Below are 12,384 nucleotides of genomic sequence, written 5' to 3'. Positions count from 1 at the left end.
GGCTTTGTGTCTGTCTTGGTTACAGTAATGCATTCCTTATGCTGGTCATAGTAGCTTATCTGTGTTCCTATTTTTTATTCATTATTAAACCTACTCCTGCATTACCACTATATGATTTTGCATTCATAACCCTTTATTCACCTGACCAGAAGTTCTGTTCCTCGTGCCACCCAACTTCACTAACTCCCACTACACCAAACTTTAACCCATCCATTTCCCTTTTTAAATTTTCTAACCTTCCTGCCCCATTAAGAGATCTGAAATTCCACACTCCAATGCATAGAACACCAGATTTGTTTCTCCTGGTGATGAGATGATGACATCCTCTTGAATAGTCCGACCCAGAGATATGAATGGTGGACTATGTTACTGCTACAATGTTTTACCCAAGAAGATGCCACCATCATCATTTAACCATACAGTTGACCTGCATGCCCTCAGGAAAAATTACGGCTTTAGTTTCCCCTTGGTTTCAGCTGTGCACAGTACCAGCAAAGCAAGGCCGTTTTGGTTGATGTTACAAGGCCAGATCAGTCAGCCATCCAGACTGTTGTTCCTGCAGCTACTGAAATGGCTACTGCGCCTCTTCAAGAACCACACATTTGTCTAGTCTCTAAACAGATATTCCACCATTGTGGTTGTACCTATGGTACGACTATAGTAGGATTGTTCTGCAGTCAGCTTCAAATGCTGGTTCTCTAGCCACCCTTTTAAACAACATTGCCCTTCCTGTGTGTATCCTCATTTGAGTTCCTAAAGCATCTCTGTAATACTTACATGTTGATCAAACATACTGGAAGAAATCTTGTGGCACAACTCTGAACTGCTTAGATGTCTTCCTTTAATCCAACCGAGTGAGGTGATGCAATGGTTAGTACACTGGCCTCACATTCATGAGGATGACGTTCAATCTGAAGTCTGCCCATCCTGAGTTAGGTTTACCGTGAGTTCCCTAAATCACTCCAGGTAAATGCTGGGATGGTTCCTTTGAAAGGGCGCAACCGACTTCCTTTTGTACCCTTCCCTAAACCGATGAGACCAATGACCTCACTGTCTGGTCTCTTCCCCCAAACAATCCAACCTGGTGGTGATCCCAAAAACTTAAGCAGCACTCATGAATGGGTTGCACTAGTGTTCTGCAAGGGGTCTCTGTTGCAGGTGAACCACACTTTCCTACAACTCTATCACTAAAAAAAGTCGACCATTTGCTTTCCCCGCTATAATCCTTACATTCTCATTCCATTTCATATTGCTTTGCACATTACACTTAGATAATTAATCAACCTGACTATGTCAAGTAGCAGACTACTGATACTGTATTCAAACATTAAGGAATTGTTTTTTCTACTCATCTGCATTAACTTACAGTTTTCTACATTTAGAGTTAGCTGCTATTCATCATACCAATTAGAAATTTTGTTCAAACTGTGTTGTACCTTCCTACAGTCACTCAATGACGACATCTTACCGTACCCATCAGCATACAGCTGCAGATTGCTGCTCATGCTTTCTGTCAGATCATTTACATGTGTAGAGAATAACAGTGGGTCTGTCAAACTCCCCTGGGGCTCCCCTGACAATACCTTTGTCTCTGATGAACAATTGCAATCAAGGAGATTTTACTGGGACCTATTACTTAAGAAGTTTTTGAGCTACACACATATCAGGAAACCTTTTCCATATGCTCATATTTTCGTTAACAGTCTGCAGTGACCTGTTGAATGCTTTTTGGAAATCTAAGAATATACATAGTTTGCAGGATATCATGTGAGAGAAGGACAGACTGAGTTTTGCATGAGTGATGCTTTCTAAAAATATGTTGATTTGTGGACGGGAGTGTTCCATCTCAAGGAACTTTTTTACCAACATGAGGTTCAAAACATAATGGAAAGTTGTAATAGTAATGTCAGATAGACAGCAAATAAATTCATTGTGCTTTTTCTAGTGGATAACAATGGTAGAAAGCACACTAACTATTGAAGAATGAAGTTTTACATTTGTGTAACTGGGATTATGAAACCTGCAGTGAGGAGAGAAAACATTATTGATGTCATGTAAGAGTATATTGATGGACAGTGACTTTGTGCTTGTGTGACTGGTACTAAGTACATAGTATGCAATGAATCCAGTAAGTGTATGACAGTTTTAAAGAATATTTTAGAACTAAGTAAGATGAAAAACTATGTTGTTGTGATAATACCTCATAGACATGACCGTATTGTTAATTCGTGTATTGACAAAGATATCTGAAAAAGCAATATTACAATCAAAGAACTTTGCTCCACATTCATAAGAGGCTGGAGAAAAATTTACATTCTGAACATGGCAAGAGCAGCTAAATTACAATAGAAAGGAAGTCCTGTATTGAGAGATAAAATTATAAATGGAATGTGCAATTGCAGTAGTCTTGTTTTGCAAGACAGTTTTTCTGTATGTGCTTTTCTTCTTCTTTCGTCATTTTAGCCATCTAAGAACCACGTGAATGCAACTGTCTTTTTGCGAGTTTTAACTGCTGCTCAATGCTTTGGCATTCATTTCCAGTGTTGTCTTTTCTCGCTTGTATCCGTCTTTGGCTTCGCCTGAATCTTTGAGCATTCTTAGCTTTTCCTTAAATAAGTCATACTCCTGGATGTCTTTAAGCGAAATTTCCAGTTCTCTTAGACCTTTTTAAACTTCTGTGAACCAAGCTCCTTTGATTTTCTTGTCTTGAAAACAGGTTAATATCTTTTCAGGTATCCGCCATAGGCTCATTAATGTCATATGACCATAAAAAACAACACTTCTTTTCCGAATTGTGTCACTTATATTCTCCAAGAGTGTATACAGTTTGTGGTTGTAATGCGTTCTGTATTCACGCTTTCCTTCCGTTGGAACCAGAATTTTTCTCAAAGTCTTTCTTTCTTTGGCCACAAGTTTCTCCATTTGACATTCCTTCTTCATTGTATGAGTCTCTGCCACGTATAGAATCTCGGGTCAAATAATCTTACAGTAGTGTCTAATTTTGGCATTATTTGGTAGGTCATTTCCATTTTGTAAAGGCTTCTTTTTTTCATAATTTAGGCCCTAGCTATTAACCTAAGTATTTAGACTTGTCTGCTTGCTTAATTTTTCTCCATTTCTCTTGGTCCTGATTTTATGTTTGTCATAAAGTGTGTGTTCTCAAACGAGATTCCACTGTTTGTGTGTTCAGTTATTTAAGTTATTTTGCTGCCATACCTTTGGAGTCTGAAAAGATCATGAGATCATCTGCATAGGCTATACATCAATTGTAAGAGTCATACACTTGTAGCCTAGTGCTAGCCCATTTCCTACACCTGAATTGTTCATTTCTTTCCAAATTTCTCAGATAAACTCTTTTAAAACACAGATACAGAGTAGAGTCTGTAGCCCACGCTTATATACTTACAGCATTACAGTGGAAGGCAGCTAGAAACAATGTCAAGAGCAAACTGTAGCAGACTAATCAGATAACTGATGCTGCTCTAACTTTACAGAATCAAAATCAGCACAAACCTTCATATTTTCTGTCAAAAGATTGTAAGTAACAAAGAAACTATTAGAATCTGAAGTTTTCTGCTTGACTGTTCTTCCACATGGAGATAGCATCTACCTCACTCAGTACTGACTCAGAACTGAAGAACTCTCAGTTTGTAATTTTCCAAATTACACTACTGGCAATAACTACAGCTTGTCATGTACATGGGGTAGATGGCTGTCAAACTCTTATGAATAACAGCATTAACTTATGTAAATCCAACAGATCCCATCAGCTTAATGTTGAGAAACAGATTGAATACTGTGCGCTTGAATTTTAATATCTAAAGTTAATCATTTGCACACAGGTCTCCTGGTGGCATTCTCTCCAAGTTTTTAGAAACTCTGGAATGTTTTATTAGTATGTACATTCCAAGAGGAAGCACAATTATTTTTTATGAGGATGTAAATGTTAATTTAGTCAGTATATCACAGAATTTGTTTGATGTAAGAAACCTTTTGGCTACATTTAATATGGAAAATATTGAGAGAGACCCCACTGGGAATAACAGTTGTCTTCAGTAGCTCTATTGATACAACATTTATTGATCATTCATTCATTACACTACTGAATGTTCAAAATGCATGGTGTCCCACAATGGGATTTACACTGTTGAGGAGGTATTAATGACAACCTGATCCAGTTGTGATTATATGGTGCTCTCATGAGTAGTGTGTACAGCCATTCTTTTGTTTTTCTTTTGTGTGTTTGTAGTTCCCAGTAACCCATTGTAAATAACAAGATGGCAGAAAACATGTCCTTGGAGCCAAGAAAATAAATTTTAAAGTGTTATTGGGAATCTGAATACATGAAAGAAATACAGAGACAATGATAGGCAGGGTTTGATACTGCACCATCGTCATGGGTAACAGTAACGAAATCACATGACAAATTTGAGAGGGAAGGAAGTGTGAGTGTGATCTGAAGAAGGGACAGTGCTGCAGGAAGAAATCAGAAATCAGTACTAGATGAAAGGGGGGGGGGGGGGATGATGATTACTGTCATCTTTCACAAGAAGTAGTCTATACTGCAAGCTCCACATAATCAGATGTAAGCAAATAGTGTTCACCACATTTTAAAGCAAGCAAAGTGGAAACCCTACATTCCCAGGTTTCTTCGCATGATGAATGAGGATGTTCTGGATAGGTGCCTTGAATTTTGTGAATGGACTTGCAATAATGAACTGTTGACTCATGTCATTGTTTGGTCTGATGAGGTGATGTTTAAATTGGATGGAACCATCAATCACCATAACTGTGTTCTGGGCAAGAGATAATCCCTATGTTGCAGAATATAGAGCTGTTAATCCTTTGGAGGGTTACTTGTGTGGTGTGATACATCTGTCAGAGGACTTGCCGCATATTTCATTTTTGAAACAGTGACAGGTGTGAAGTACCCTATCGTGTTTAGAGGTGTACATGTCCCGCTTTTAACCCGCCCATGCTTGCCCGGTGGCCAGGCGGGCAGGCCGCCGCTCGTTGTCAACAGAACGGGCAGGCTGCTTCACTCCCAGCCAAGCCAAGCAGAACCCAACCCGGGCAGGCTGCGGGAAACTTGCTTGCCTGCCCATATTACTGCTGAGCTGCGCTACGCAGCCGTTTAGTCTGCGCGCGTCATGGTCGTATTATGAACGTTAATCAAAAGTTTTTATTTTACCTGAGCACCAAAAGACAAACCCAAACATTATATATATATGTATTAATTTCAGGTAAAAAAAATATTGGTTTTATTTGTATATTCTTCCTTTACGCGTATTTTTCGGGCTTCTTATCTATATAAATAAAAATTAATTGCCAAATGTGTTGATAAGCGCAAAACTCGAGAACGCCTGGACCAGTTCGGCTAAATTTTTTTTACTGTGTTCGTAATTCTCAGGACAAGGTTTTTAGGAAATAAAATTTTTCGAAAATCGACCGAAAAATTGGAAAATTTGACAAAAACTGAAAGTGCGTTTTCATTGTGTCCGTGTGTTTGTATTGCATACAATCTTGATGAAATTTTGCACACTATACCTTGAAACCAAGAGGAAGGTCACAGTCTACATAAAATGTCATATGGTCCATGGCAGAGGTTCCTTTACATAACGGAACTCGACAAATTGTACGTATTTATCCCGATCTTGATGAAATTTGGCACACTTGATATTCAAAGCAGGATGAAGGGCGTTGCCTGCTTAAAATTCTGAATGGTGCATGGCGGAGGGTACTTTACGTACACCCTTCTACACCAACCTACAATTTTATTCCGATCTTGAAGAAATTTTGCACACTTGACCATCAAGAGGAACATCACTGTCTACATAATATTTCGGACAGTACATTGAAGAGAGTACCTTTCAAAAGATTTTGACATCGTTTGCGGGTTACCATGAAAGTTCACTATGTACGCATGTTTCCATGGAGAAGGTTTTTGAATATTTACATGTACATGTATATGTGTATATGTTTATGTATATATATGTATATGCAATATATACGCATATACATATATATACATAAACATATATAAATATATATATATACATATACATGCACATGTAAATATTCAAAAACCTTCTCCATGGAAACATGCGTACATAGTGAACTTTCATGGTAACCCGCAAACGATGTCAAAATCTTTTGTAAGGTACTCTCTTCAAGATCATAGACATTTCGTTTAAAAGATCTTTTTGAAATTTGAGAGCTGTCTGACACATTCACAGTCATCGTGTTGGACAATTCGCGCACAGCAAATGTCGTTTAACAGTTGCAAACCATTTTTGGTTGAGTGAACGTGTTATATTGGCTGCAAAAAACCTTGATGTTAACGAAATGAATTTTCAGATTCAAAATATGACACCTGGTGAATTGCTGACATACAAGTCGGTTTATTCCTTTACTAACCAAGATGATGTAGTCAACTATCCTACGGAATTTTTAAATTCGCTGGATTTCCCCGGATTACCGCCTCCCAATCTGTAATTAAGTCGGATCGGCAATCATGTTGCGAAAGGTAAACCAGCCACGTCTTTGTAATGGCACCCGGCTTGCGGAGAAGAAGTTAAAGAACAACGTAATCCAAGCCACAATTTTAAAAGGAAAGTACAAAGGTGAGGACAGTTTGATTCCAATATCACTAAGATTCCGACCGACATGCCATTCGACTTTAAACGGTTATAATTTCCAGTGCAGCTTACATTTGCCATGTCGATAGATAAATCGCAGGGGCAGTTGTTATATGTTTGTGGCATCAATCTTGAAAATCATGTTTTTCACATGGCTATTTGTATGTCGCATATTGCCCTGTCGGGACACATTCAACTTCATTTGTTTACGCACCAGAAAACAAAACTATCAATGCTGCGTATCAAAAAGTATTACAATAAATGCTACCTAGCAATGAACTTTGACACTGATTCACTGATCACCACAAAAGTTGACAGATATATATGAGTTTTCATAGATAGGTGAAGAGGAGCTGAACTGAGGTGGCGGAATCCAACAGAGAGAGGACGAGGAGAAGGATAGAGGGTGGGGGGGAGATGGGCCAAGGGATGGGTTCAAAAATGGTTCAAATGGCCCTGAGCAATATGGGACTTAACTTCTGAGGTCATCAGTTCCCTAGAACTTAGAACTACTTAAACGTAACTAACCTAAGGACATCACACACATCCATGCCCGAGGCAGGATTCGAACCTGCAACCGTAGCGGTCGCGCGGTTCCAGACCGTAGCGCCTAGAACTGCTTGGCGACTTCGGCCGGCCAAGGGATGGGGAGGGGGGGGGGTGGAGGTGATCAAAGAGATAGTGGGAGAGGACTAAATGGATAGAGAGAAAATACGGGAGGGAAGATGGACTACGAGAGTATGGAATAAATAAATGCCCAGGCAACGCAATGCAGTCTGTGCTGCACTTTTCAACACCGAAACGGATGGATATTTGTACTAAAGAAGTGAACCTCCACCCCCCAAAAAGAAGATTGGTCACCTCCCCAGAAGAATAAATTATCTACGCCCCTATTAACCACTGTACTGCAATGAGAACCAAATTAAGATTTTGGAAGTCTAGATTCTTTAACTTTAGTATGTATCAGCCAAGTATGACACCAATTATATAAATATTTAACTACGTTTCCAGGATGTATTTTACTGGTTCTGTGAATTCATTCGAAGTTGGAAAAATCATTCTAAATTGCCAAAATGCATTTTAACAAAATCGAAGGACTTGTTTCGTATCCAGTTCGTCTAAAACTATAGTACTGGGAATACAATGGCGACCCTGAGCCATTTTTCGCGGCTCCTACGTCTGCGTCATGAGAGTCCACACTTGTAGTCTAGGTCTGCATCATGAGGGACCATATTTCGGACCATCATGATGCAGACTAAGACGACGAGTGTTTACTTGCATGATGCAAATCTAAACGACGACTCTAGACCCTCATAACACAGACCTAAACGACGAGTCTGAATCCTCATGACGCAGATATAGACGCTGTGGAGAGTGGCTCAGAGTTTCCATTATATTCCTACTACAATACATTCATGGAAAAAGACGCTCTTCATTTTAGGAGTATTTGTAGTGTCTAGGTTTTCAGCATCTTGACTCTGCATGTGGGATTCCCCTTAATATAGAAATACAAGAATAAAATTACATTTTGCAATGTGTGTGGAACTCAACAAAATAAATTGTAATTTAAACTCATAATGTGTATTGCCTTACTCCACAAATGAATATTTTATTTTGCAGAACACTTTTCAACATAAAATCTTTACAAATTTTCCTTCAGTTCCCCTGAAAGTATTATTTAGGCCAAACCAGATACTCCTAAAAATATTTGGCTACTTTTGCAAACCCAAGTAACAGAAAATGGTTTACAAACAATAATTAATGTCACTTGGAAGGATTGAAATCAAAAATTTTAGTCTAAAATAAAAAAGAACTGTATGCATTACAAAATTTCTATCTCAGAAATTGACGCCCAGAAAGCACAAGAAAGAAATCTGCACTCTTAATTAGTAAATTTGCGCTCAAACTCATAGTTTCCCGTTTAATGTTCTACTGTATTTTCAATGTGTCTGCTGATTAGTGTTTGAATTAATTATGACGAGATCGTTAAGTCTGTCTGCATTAAGACGTGATCGTTTTTCTCTAATTAGGTTTCCAGCGCAACTAAAAATTCTCTCACTAGACGCACTAGTGGCTGGTATATTTAATATTTTTCTTGCCACACACGCAAGTCGAGGAAGTCGTTGGGAGTTATTTTTCCACCACTGTAGAATATCTCCCTCGTTCACACAGTGTTCTTGCAAGTATCTGCTGACTTCATCATGTAGGAGAGGAGGCTCTTCTGCCCAGTCCTCAAATTTCGCCATTTTGTACGGCCCTGGATTTGTTTCTTGGTTGCTGTGATTGGGCACTGGTACTGAAACTGTACATGTTCCAATTAATATTTGCAGAATAATGTGAAGATCGTACTACACATAGTTGAAATTATAATAGGTTTTAGATGATGCTATCATTTATCGTCCTGTAAAGTCACCAGAAGATCAAAACTAACTGCAGGACGATTTAAATAAGGTATATATTTTTGGTGTGAAAATTAGCAGTTGGCAATAAATAATGACAAGAGCGAGGTTATCCCTGTGTGTACTAAACTAAGTCCGTTAAACTTCGTTTACAAGATCAACCAGTCAAATCTAAAGGCTGTAGATTCTACTTAATACCTCTGATTACAATTACGACCTACTTAAATGACAAAACACTCTTTTGGAGCATTGCTACGAAGTTGGAGAGCCTTACTATTGACGGAAGAGGTCGGAAGAGTCTAAATAAGGGCAGCTGGTTTGGTATTATCGTAAAACAGGGGAAAGAGTGTCGCGGAAATTACACAAGAGTTGGGGTGGTAATCATTTCAACAATGGCGTTTTTTGACGTGGCGCGATCTATATATGAAATTTCGATCACCAACTTACACCTCTGAATTCGAAGAGATATTGTTGAGTCCCATATACATTGGAAGAAATGATCATCAGAATAAAATACAAAAAAGCAGCGCTCAGACGGAGAGCTGTAGGTGTTCTATCCCGCGCGAAATTCAAGAAAAGGAGACAAATAAGTTGAAAGTGGTTCGATGAACCCTCAACTAAGCACTTGTGTGTGTCTTGCAGAGTAACCATGTACATGTAGATGAAGAATATATGCATTACCTTAGGAGCTTACCTTCAGCACACATATGTCGTGCTGCTTGGTAAACTTCAATTTTTTCATCCTCGGTTAACTTTCTTAATGTGCGGTAGTTAGCCACCATAAACGTTGCAATTTTATGCAACATACTAACGCACATTTTCTGTTCTAGGAAGGCATCAGCGGCTTGTTTCAAAGGTTTCAAGTCCTGAAAATACATTTTCTCAACATACATATTTCACAAGTGGTTCTATAATATTCAGATGGAATAAAATTACAAACCTCTTCATCGTTATCCCGTACGGTACAGTGAGTTTTTAAGGCGTAAAACCACGGTAGAACTAAATGTAGGGTTGGATCCTTGTCACTCTCTAGATCAACTGTGGCTTCTTTAAACGGCTTAAGAAATTCTATAAGCTGGCCAGTTATATGGTGGTCATAACCCAGCATCTTATCAGAGGCACCTTCATTATGTAAAACAGCCTTCACTGAATCAATCTGAGAATGGACTGATACAAGCATGTCAAAATAACTATTCCAACGAGTTGAAACCCACTGCTTTAAAGATGAGTTCAGTCTCACACAGAGACCTCTTCTCTTGAAGTACGAAACCGTAGCCCGCACTGTATTAAGAATGGCTAATATATTTGGAACATTTTCTTTCAAAAACTGTTCGCTCAGAACATGTTTCAAGACTGTGTTTATACTATGAGCCATGCATGGAAGACGCTGATATACTTCGAGAGCTTTGACAATGTTACTGCCCTGGTCTGTGACAAACGTAATTTTGGCAATGTCTTCACGAGAAACACCCATAGTTTCTAAGCCATCTTCCAACTCGTTTCGAATATTCGAGCCAGTTTTTGGGCAGTCAGGAAACGCAGAGCACATTAGTACATATTTATTCAAACGCCAGTCTGAATTTATGTAATGCATTGTCACGGACATGTAATGCACCCCTTTGTAATTGTCTGTCCATAGATCAATTGTACTGGCACATATACCAGAACGAATCGCATGCACTATATCTGGGAGCATTTTGCTGCGCACTTTATCAGCTAAGGTTTGAACTTTCCTAGCTACTGTCACTCGGGAAGGCATAACATTTTTAATATCAACTGAGCCATATTTTTTACCTATGTCGATCAGTGTCTGCCCTAAATTAAGAAATCCTTCTCCCTCTATACTGCTAAATGGTCTCAGGTCCTTAGCACACATTTCGACGCACTTTTCGGCCACTAAATCTTTGTGACCATCTATGTGACTTAACAATGATAGCTCTTGTTATTTTTGTTCAAGTTATCAAAGTTCAAACATTCTAAACTCCTTTGCAGGACACCGTGTGTATCATAACACAAAAGAATTTTACTAAACGAAAGTTGCCATACTCTTACACCACAGATAGTCCAAAATATACATACAGGTAATTAAGTTCTTAGTAATTTAAATGTATTTAGATACATGTTGAAGTGTGACTCCTGTGAGAAGGTGTTCAGTATGGAGGAATTGATTAAAAAGGGAATAATAACCCCTGTGCACTGAGAAAAAAAATGATATGGTTTGAGGCAAAGCATTAGTACATAGGCCAGAAGCAGTGATGCATCTCGTAGTGCTGTTTGGAACATGTGAGGAGCATTCACCTTAACCAGACTGACAAATCTGCCATGGCAAAGTAAGCATCAATGAAGGAAGCACATTTATTTCTGTGCAACACCAACAGGTTCCGGGATCCCCTCAAAAAAGAGGCAATGGAAATAAAGTATATATGATGATCTTATCAACCAGGTTAGCCGTTTTCAACCGAGCTCTGCAGGAAATGTGGTGTTAGCAAAAATATATCAGGGAAGCTATGACGTGAAAGCAGCAAAGGCAGCAATCATCACAGACAGGCAGTATCAGGTCTCCATGCTGGGTCAGTTAGTTTCAAATCACCCAGGCAATGTTGTTCAAGAAATTCGTATTTCCCTAGACTTTTTCCATGTGTTCACTGTAGGCAGACAGTCACAAAACACTGTTTGAAAACATTGTATAAGCCATAGTCTTTTCTAGCAACCATTTTTAAAACGGTGTTTGGGCGAATTTTAATGGAGAATGTGGTTTGCAGAAACGTTATTTGCCTAATTATTTTCAAAGATAACGGAATAATTCAAAACCAGCGTGTTCAGCAAGAAATAAACTCCAGGTACATATTTTTTTTTAAAATTTTCTATCACACAAGACAGTCAATCAAACACTTTCTAAAAAGAGTAGGAAAAAATTTATCAAACATTACTTTTTAAGACCATAAATTTTTATGAAGGAAGAGAGTCTTACTAATATGTTATTTTTGTATTGAACTCTTACATGACCATCTGCACTGTAAGTTTAAGTTCTGAGAATGCACTCCTTTTTTTTCTAGAGCTTTTCAAAAATGGCCGAAAGCCTTTTAACATCAATTTTTGCAGGTCAGTATCTGAAAACAGACTGAATGGAAACAACATCAAAATTTTACAGAATGTTCTTTATACTCGTAGGAATACCTCACAAAAAATTATGATGAAGATCAAGTACATTGAAAGCAACAGAGCACTGAATTTCAGTAAAAACGCAACCCTGCTACATGCTTGTGGAGTGTCAAGTTAACAAGGGCTTGAAATTATTAAATTGACATTGATCAAATGTTGTTTAAATCATTGCATACAATAAATGA

At 38.4% G+C, this 12,384-nt stretch overlaps 1 protein-coding gene across 1 annotated transcript; it reads right to left on the bottom strand.

The window, feature by feature from the left end:
* Positions 1–3,459: 3,459 nt before the first annotated feature.
* LOC124594082 lies at positions 3,460–10,631 on the bottom strand. The gene is made up of 3 exons (XM_047132433.1): positions 9,978–10,631; positions 9,732–9,903; positions 3,460–3,524 (listed from the first exon to the last, which is right to left on the bottom strand). Exons 1-3 carry the CDS (start codon positions 10,629–10,631, stop codon positions 3,460–3,462), a joined length of 891 nt encoding a protein of 296 aa, XP_046988389.1.
* Positions 10,632–12,384: the final 1,753 nt, after the last annotated feature.

This window comes from Schistocerca americana, chromosome 2, assembly GCF_021461395.2.
Source record: "Schistocerca americana isolate TAMUIC-IGC-003095 chromosome 2, iqSchAmer2.1, whole genome shotgun sequence".
Classification (NCBI taxonomy): domain Eukaryota; kingdom Metazoa; phylum Arthropoda; class Insecta; order Orthoptera; family Acrididae; genus Schistocerca; species Schistocerca americana.
The sequence above is the reverse complement of the archived record's forward strand: the minus strand, read 5'-3'. Positions and strand labels throughout refer to the sequence as shown.